The 9,116-nt window shown below is 42.4% G+C and overlaps 1 protein-coding gene across 1 annotated transcript; it reads left to right on the forward strand.

Annotated features, from left to right (window-relative positions):
- Positions 1-349: 349 nt before the first annotated feature.
- On the forward strand, positions 350-3,467 carry LOC113566775 (kinesin-like protein KIF23). The gene is made up of 6 exons (XM_026993843.1): positions 350-360; positions 421-1,173; positions 1,234-1,783; positions 1,845-2,166; positions 2,235-2,782; positions 2,858-3,467. The coding sequence occupies exons 1-6, from the start codon at positions 350-352 to the stop codon at positions 3,335-3,337; spliced, it is 2,664 nt and encodes an 887-aa protein (XP_026849644.1). The 3' UTR covers positions 3,338-3,467.
- Positions 3,468-9,116: the final 5,649 nt, after the last annotated feature.

Below are 9,116 nucleotides of genomic sequence, written 5' to 3' on the forward strand. Positions count from 1 at the left end.
CTCTTTTTACGCAAAATGCAATAAAAGCAAATATTAAGAATGCACCAGTTAAATAGAAAATTGATTCATTATTCGGATAAAATTATGTGGACATGACTGAGTGCTCTATTTAGCTAATAATATTCCACGGAATATCAAAAACGAGCAATATGTATAACAGAACTTGACTTCGTCAGTATATTTACGGTATATTTTGGTATATTTCTGAGCGTCGGTCACACTGCGCTACACTCAAACGAAGCGTGCCGTCGCTTGGCGCTGGAATTTTGAAGCTAACGTGAATTTTGTGAAGAAAAACAGAACATAAACAACATTCGGCGGTCAATTGCGTGGGAAATAATTTATTAGAATGAAAGCAGTGTAAGTAGAATGTGAAACCTTAAAAGCGCGATGAAATAGATACAAGAGGGACTTTTGCAGATCACGAACTCCGATGCGCGTCCCCAAGACACTGCGAGTGCATCAAACGACAGAGAAGCACCGTCGGGAGACGTCCGAAAAGGCAAAAGATCCGGTGAATGTGTTCTGCCGAGTCCGCCCGCTCCAATCGGATGGGGACCTCACTTCTCTGCGGGTGAAGAGCTCCACAACAATCGCACTAAATCCGCATGATCAGCTGCTGCAGCACCACAAACAGAACGGCGCCCAGCGCGAGATACAGTACATATTCAAGCACGTCTTTCAATCGGATGCTACGCAGCAGGATGTGTTCGCGTCCGTGGCCCAGCCACTGGTCGAGAACCTGGTGCGTGGCCGGAACAGTTTGCTATTCACCTACGGCGTCACGGGCAGCGGCAAGACGTACACAATGACGGGCAACCTGAGACATCGCGGCATAATGCCCCGATGCCTAGATGTGCTCTTTCGCACCATATCCGATTTTCAGGCCAAGAAGTTTGTCTTCAAGCCGGACAAGTTGAATGGCTTCGAGATTCTGTCCGAGGAGGATGCGCTGCTAGAACGGCAACATGAGATGAATCAACGCATTGCCGGTTCCGGTCGCTTCGCGTACCGAAACAAGGACTCGGATCCGGAGATCGCCTCCCAAGCGTCGGTGGAGCCAATGCCTCTGCTGGGCCTCGACGAGGACAATATGTATTCGGTGTTTGTCACCTACGTAGAAATTTACAACAACAGTGTGTATGATCTTCTAGAGGACTCGGGCATACAGAAGTAAGTGGGATATCCTTCAAGTGTTCACGTATGTAATCCTCTGTTTCCTCTCCCTTGCAGGACTTTGCAAAGCAAAATCATTCGCGAGGATGCCCATCATCACATGTTCGTCCAAGGCGTCACCGAGGAGGAAGTTAAAACGGTGGAGGATGCCCTCGAGGTCTTTCAAATGGGACAAAAGAAAAAGCGCATGGGTCACACGGTCTTGAATGCCGAGTCCAGCCGCAGCCACTCGGTGTTTAACATTCGCCTCGTCCAGGCCCCCACCGACAACCAGGGCGAGAATGTTGTCCAGGACAGGCAAAAAATCACTGTGAGCCAGCTGTCCCTGGTAGATCTGGCCGGCAGTGAGCGCTCCTCGCGCACCAAGAACACTGGGGTGCGACTTCGCGAGGCTGGGAACATCAACAACTCGCTGATGACGCTCCGGACATGCCTCGAGTATCTGCGCGAGAATCAGCAGGCGGCCATCAATGGCTTTGCCCATAAGAAGATACCATATCGCGACTCCAAGATCACGCACATGATTAAGAATTACTTTGACGGCGAGGGGCAGGTGTCCATGATTGTATGCATCAATCCTAGAATGGAGGACTATGATGAGAATATGGTAGGTGGCGAATTCGCCGGTTGATTTATTTTGCTCCAAATTCCCTTTTTTCCATTTGCAGCAAGTTATGAAGTTTGCCGAGATGACTCAGGAAGTGCAAATAGCTCGGGCAACGCCCATTAAAACGGACTTGGGCCTAACCCCAGGCCGCCGGAAGGCCAACAAGCTGTTCAAGATAGCTGTCAAAAATCTGAACGAGCTGGGCATGTCCGAGGCCAAGGACCTGAAGGTGGATGTGGGCTTGGTCTACAGTCTGGGACCCGACTTTCCCTTCTGCCAAGTGGACAGCCCTGAGGCGGAGGTTAAGATCCAGGAGCTCATGCATTACCTGGAGCAGCGGATTGAGAAGCGGAAGAGGCTGCGCGCCAATTTGGATATTAAATGTGAGTCCTATAGCCTCCGCTCCTCCAAAAAGGGTGCCCATCCTTATTAATTTTGCATGTACTCCTAGGCGACAATTTTCGCCAGATGCTAATGAACTTGGACCGCGACAACTTGCAGCTGAGCACGGAGCTGGCTTCCCTCAAGGCCGTCTACAAGCAGGAGCGCGAGCGCAGCTTCGCCTTGGAGAAGAAGGTGCGCATTCACGAGAGCTCCATCGACGTGCTGAACAATACGCTGACCAAGCGCGACAGGCAGATCGAGGAGCTGACATTCAAGCTGAATGAGAAGGAGAATCTCCTGACCCAAACGGAGCACGAGAAGGAGAAGCAGAAGAAAAACTGCAGCTCCAAAATGGCCGTGGAGTCGGATAAGAACAAGCGGGAGCTCGAGATAAAGCTCCGTCAGCAACGGGAGAAACTGCATGAACGGATGCGCATCAAGGACGAGAAACTTCGCCTGGTTTCGAATATCATACGATCCGAGGATCTGCCGAGCATGCCGCGCTCGCAGAGCTCGGAAGATTTACTCAACGAGAAGGATCGCGGCCCATTCACAGCGCGAACGGAGTCATCTGTGCCGGCCACGCGAACAGACATCTATGTCACGCCCCGACATGTAAGCCAGTACTTATCCTTCCGCTCTGTGAACTTTAATCTAGTATCTATTCGCATTCCCACCCCTCACAACCAGGGCGTGGCAGCTGCCAACAATCGCCATCGACGGTCGCGTTCAGCTGGCGACAAATGGCTGGAGCATCGTGCAGCCAATCCCGTGCCACTCGGCACTATTATGCAGCCCTTTCTGAAGAATCGCAAGTCGGTTACCAAGCTGACGGACATGAAGACGCTGACCGAACACGGCGCCAACAAATACTGTCTCGTCTCCCAGGAGGCCGACACGGACGGGGATGTGGAGACGAAACTGTACAAGGGCAATGTTATACCCACATGTGGCGGCGGCGCCCAGGTGGTGTTCAACGATATCGAGTGTCTCAAGCAGAAGTCGCCCGTGCATTCGCCAACGCGAAAGCGTCCCAGCAATGGCACGATGTCGGCTCTGGGCGTTGCCAGCGCCCTGCCCAGCACGGTCACCTCCATCACCGTCCAGGATGTGGCCTCGCGTTGCAACCTCGGCATCGAGGGGCACAGCAACAAGAAGACAAATATCTAGAGCTCGTCCTGTAATTCTTGAACATGCATTTCCATTTCCATTTAGTTTTACTTTTTTTTTCTAGTTAACGTAATTACTAAAATTATTGATTACTAGCCTTTAAAGTTGAAAAGTTAAAGTTAACTGCAATTAAAGCCAAGTAAATAATCTGTATAAATATTCGCACATCGATGAATTCTAAACCTCGCAACTGAACTTATTGCTGTGGGAGCACACACCAGTGGAAGGAGTGCGAAGAGTGCGTCCATTCATAGGTTTATAATAAATAGTTGTACTGCAAAGTATTCAATATTTCTCGTATGCATATCCCTTGCTATGCCCCTTGATTATTATATGAACAATTAAAGTAGAAGAAGCAAATATACATATGTATTATGCTGGTATTAACTATTATTTTTTTTTATTGTTATTCCTGCGTTTATTCAATGCTTAAACCGATAGAATTTATTGAAATACATACATATTTGTAGATTAATTTCAATTACTAATAAATCAGTCTATAATTAAAATATATGTTTTTCGCTTAATGATTTCATGTATGTATGTATGAATGTATGTATGTGTTTGTGTGTATGTGTGGGTGTGAGCTGCTCTTCACAAGAGTATACTACTGTAAAACGATGTTCAATCCGTTTTTCTGGATCGTTGGGGCTCAACCCTCCGATCTCTTTTATTGTCGTTTATGTTCTCAATTTTACAATTGTGTTTTGGGCTTTTGTAAGCCAAAAGCCGCGGAGCTGCGCTGCCAGTGACGCCGGCAGCGGAGCGGCAGAACTATGTGTTCTTATCTCTTATATGTTAGTATGTATATGTGTGAATATGCTCAGCGCTGTTGGCAGCGAGAGCGCGAGGGAAGATATATGTGTGTATGCATGTATATTAGTGCCGTCAAGTCATGGGAACATGCTGACGCTGCACTTGGGTCGCTCGAGGCATTCTTGAGTGAATCGTAATACGATCACCCAGAATGTCTGGGACTTTATTGTTACGTAAACACTGAAACAAAGTGTTACAGTGTGTATTCTTTAAGTACCGTAGGTACAGTGGGTATTCGTAATAATGAATACTTTACTTTACTTTAATATGAGCATACTACATCTCCCTCCTTTTGAAAAATAACGTAATATAATGAAGTTATTTTATTTTTAGCTTTTACTATATATGTATACGAGTTATGTATTCTTAAAAAGACAATTTATATATATATATATTTTTTTTTTCTTTTTAGTCAATTATTAGAATATTGAACTTTAATTAATATTGATAAAATTTAAAAGTTATTTGAATATAAATGCAGAGTAGTATATTTTTATGGTTTATATTTATGTATGGCCATACTAAAAATGATTAATAATTGCAAATCTTTAACCTATCCTTATGTACTTTCTGAGTTTTGTTTTTATTATCGGAGATTATGACGTTATCTCTTTCTCCGATACTTTCTACTCTATATGGTCCTATATATTTAAAATCTAGCTTATGTCCTGTTTCATTTTTCAATAAAACTGTATCTCCTACAGCTAAATTTAAATCTTTTAACTTTAAGTCATATAGCTGTTTATTTTTAATTTTATGCTCCTCGAGCATAATCCTTGCTCGTTTATATGCTATTTCTAATCTATATTTACTCTCTTTAGAGTAATCATCTATGTTATATAGAGGTGCTATTCTATCTATAGTATTAAATTGAACTGGTAAGTTTGAAGTCTTACCGAAAACTAGCTCATATGGACAATAATCATGTGCCATAGAGGGGGTTGTATTAAAACAATATACGAAGTATTGCAGCCATACATCCCAATCTGATTTGTCAGCTGAGATGTATGAGCGTATGAATTCGTTAAATGTTCTGTGGCTTCGCTCCACGGTTCCTACAGTCTGGTGATGATGTGCAGTAGAAGTTATGTTTTTAATGTTTAGATTTTTACATAAGTCTTCAATTATTGAATTTTAATATTCTGTTCCCATGTCCGTAATGAACGTCTTCATTGGACCGTACTTTAGAATAAAATTTTCAAAAATAGCTTTAGCTACTGTATTTGCACTTTTGTTTCTAATGGGTATGGCGACAAGGTATTTTGTCAGGTCACATATTAAGGTGACTGCATATTCATTTCCTTGTTCTGATTTAGGAAGTGGACCGATCGTATCCACTATTACCCTATCAAAAGCCATGTATGGTGTTTCTGTAATAGTCAATGGAGTTATTGTGTGCTTGGTTACTTTAGCTTTTTGGCATTTTGGACATTTTCGTATGTAATTGGTTATTTCTTTAGTCATACCTTTCCAAAAATAATATCTTTTGACCTTGGCCAAGGTTTTTGTTATGCCTGTATGTCCTCCTTGTATGGGATCATCATGTAATGTAGACAGTATTGCTTCTTTTTCTTTTTCATTTTTAATTAGGGTCACCGGGTTGAGTAGCGCTACTCTTATTGTTCGTAATATTTTATTGCCCATATTTTTAAAATTATCTATTGAAATGTATTCAAAGATATTTTCCCACGGTGCCACTTTGAGTTGGCTGATTTTTTGTTTACCGGCCTGCGTTTCAAGCCTTTGGAAAAACTGACCTAAGTCAAGGGTTCCATTAGTATACAAATCGCTAACATCATATCTTGCAGTAATTTTTTTTCCATGTTTGAAAAAACATAAATTATTATTTATTATTCACTACTTTACGTACTTCGTCATTGTTGATGACTTCATATACGTTGGGCTTTGAAGCTTTTGTTAGAGATTGCCTAGGCAATTCTATTTGTTCTTTTCCTGCGCAGGATTTCTGTCTACTCTGTTGCCTGGTAGTGACTTTCAGGACTTTATTCGTATTTTGTATGTTTTTTAGGTCTGTGATGGTTATTCTTGATAACGCATCTGCTACATGATTATCTTTACCCTTTAGATACTCGACTGTAAAGTCGTATTCTTCTAATTCGAGCCGCATGCGTGTGAGTTTTGAGCTAGGATTGACCATTGAAAATAGGTATGTTAGTGGTCTGTGATCCGTTTTTACTGTAAAGTGTTTACCATAGATATATGGTCGAAAATGGGTAATTGCCCAATGAATTGCTGCTAATTCCTGTTCTGTAGTACTTTTGTTACTTTCACCTTTTGTGAATGAACGTGATGCATATGCTAATGGGAGTTGGAGTCCGTTATGGTTTTGAGTTAAAACCGCTCCACATGCTTGTTTACTAGCATCGGTGATTATGCAAAATTCTTTCTGAAAATCTGGGTACTGTAACAGAGTGGGTTCCATAAGTTTATCTTTTAAATATTGGAATGGATTTTGACATTCAGTTGACCACTCAAAGGGGACATTCTTTTTACATAATCTAGTTATGTGCCGGGAATAGTCGGCGAAGTTTTTAATAAAACGTCTATAATAATTGCAAAATGCAATAAATCGTCTAGCGCTGTCCGCATCATGTGGGACTGGATAGTTTTTGATGACGTCATATTTCTTGTCATCTGGCAAGATTCCTTTATCTGTGCATTTATGACCAAGAAAGGTCACTTCATGCATAAAAAATGAACATTTTTGTGGATGTAATTTTAGGTTGTGTTTCCTTCATATCTCAAAAATATCTGTTAAGTTTTTAAGCATATGTTTTTCGGAACAACCCATGACTATTAGATCGTCCATATACAGGAAGGCTTGCGAAGCTTCAAGTCCAGAGAATGCTATAGTCATCATTCTTTGAAATGAATTCGGCGCTATTTTTAAACCAAATGGTAGTCGCGTGAAGCGATATGAGCCATTGCTCGTTGAAAAAGACGTTATATTTCGCGAACTTTCTTCTAGTTCGATTTGATGAAAACCTGACATTAAGTCAAGGCATGAGAAATACTTTGCTCTACCTAGTTGATCCAAAATGTCATCAATTCTAGGTAGTGGAAGGAGTCGGAAGTGGAAGGTGTCGGCCAGGAGTTTTTTGTTTATTTGACGATAGTCAACTACTAATCGCCATTTCTTTTGTTCTGAACCCGGAAGGGCTTTCTTTGGGACAAGTAGAAGTGGGCTGTTGTATTCTGATACGGATGGTTCGACAATATTGTCGTTGATTAATTTTCCTACTTGTTTTTTAATTTCCTCAACTTGGCTATGCGGACTTCGATAGTTCTTTATATATATAGGTTCGTCATCCCTCAATCTCAATTTCTGTTTATAAAAATTATTTGTTGTGATTGATTCGGTTTCAAGCCCGAATACGTCACTAAACGGCCACGCGAACAGACATCTATGTCACGCCCCCGACATGTAAGCCAGTACTTATCCTTCCGCTCTGTGAACTTTAATCTAGTATCTATTCGCATTCCCACCCCTCACAACCAGGGCGTGGCAGCTGCCAACAATCGCCATCGACGGTCGCGTTCAGCTGGCGACAAATGGCTGGAGCATCGTGCAGCCAATCCCGTGCCACTCGGCACTATTATGCAGCCCTTTCTGAAGAATCGCAAGTCGGTTACCAAGCTGACGGACATGAAGACGCTGACCGAACACGGCGCCAACAAATACTGTCTCGTCTCCCAGGAGGCCGACACGGACGGGGATGTGGAGACGAAACTGTACAAGGGCAATGTTATACCCACATGTGGCGGCGGCGCCCAGGTGGTGTTCAACGATATCGAGTGTCTCAAGCAGAAGTCGCCCGTGCATTCGCCAACGCGAAAGCGTCCCAGCAATGGCACGATGTCGGCTCTGGGCGTTGCCAGCGCCCTGCCCAGCACGGTCACCTCCATCACCGTCCAGGATGTGGCCTCGCGTTGCAACCTCGGCATCGAGGGGCACAGCAACAAGAAGACAAATATCTAGAGCTCGTCCTGTAATTCTTGAACATGCATTTCCATTTCCATTTAGTTTTACTTTTTTTTTCTAGTTAACGTAATTACTAAAATTATTGATTACTAGCCTTTAAAGTTGAAAAGTTAAAGTTAACTGCAATTAAAGCCAAGTAAATAATCTGTATAAATATTCGCACATCGATGAATTCTAAACCTCGCAACTGAACTTATTGCTGTGGGAGCACACACCAGTGGAAGGAGTGCGAAGAGTGCGTCCATTCATAGGTTTATAATAAATAGTTGTACTGCAAAGTATTCAATATTTCTCGTATGCATATCCCTTGCTATGCCCCTTGATTATTATATGAACAATTAAAGTAGAAGAAGCAAATATACATATGTATTATGCTGGTATTAACTATTATTTTTTTTTATTGTTATTCCTGCGTTTATTCAATGCTTAAACCGATAGAATTTATTGAAATACATACATATTTGTAGATTAATTTCAATTACTAATAAATCAGTCTATAATTAAAATATATGTTTTTCGCTTAATGATTTCATGTATGTATGTATGAATGTATGTATGTGTTTGTGTGTATGTGTGGGTGTGAGCTGCTCTTCACAAGAGTATACTACTGTAAAACGATGTTCAATCCGTTTTTCTGGATCGTTGGGGCTCAACCCTCCGATCTCTTTTATTGTCGTTTATGTTCTCAATTTTACAATTGTGTTTTGGGCTTTTGTAAGCCAAAAGCCGCGGAGCTGCGCTGCCAGTGACGCCGGCAGCGGAGCGGCAGAACTATGTGTTCTTATCTCTTATATGTTAGTATGTATATGTGTGAATATGCTCAGCGCTGTTGGCAGCGAGAGCGCGAGGGAAGATATATGTGTGTATGCATGTATATTAGTGCCGTCAAGTCATGGGAACATGCTGACGCTGCACTTGGGTCGCTCGAGGCATTCTTGAGTGAATCGTAATACGATCACC

This window comes from Drosophila persimilis, unplaced genomic scaffold (genome assembly GCF_003286085.1).
Source record: "Drosophila persimilis strain 14011-0111.01,24,50 unplaced genomic scaffold, DperRS2 tig00000906-arrow-arrow-pilon, whole genome shotgun sequence".
In the NCBI taxonomy this organism is placed as follows: domain Eukaryota; kingdom Metazoa; phylum Arthropoda; class Insecta; order Diptera; family Drosophilidae; genus Drosophila; species Drosophila persimilis.

Bases quoted from the DNA above. Each gene is read 5' to 3' on its own strand.
- LOC113566775 (XM_026993843.1), top strand. The intron at 1,174-1,233 runs GTAAGTGGGATA...TCTCCCTTGCAG, and splicing joins GAGGACTCGGGCATACAGAA to GACTTTGCAAAGCAAAATCA. The intron at 2,783-2,857 runs GTAAGCCAGTAC...CCTCACAACCAG, and splicing joins TCTATGTCACGCCCCGACAT to GGCGTGGCAGCTGCCAACAA.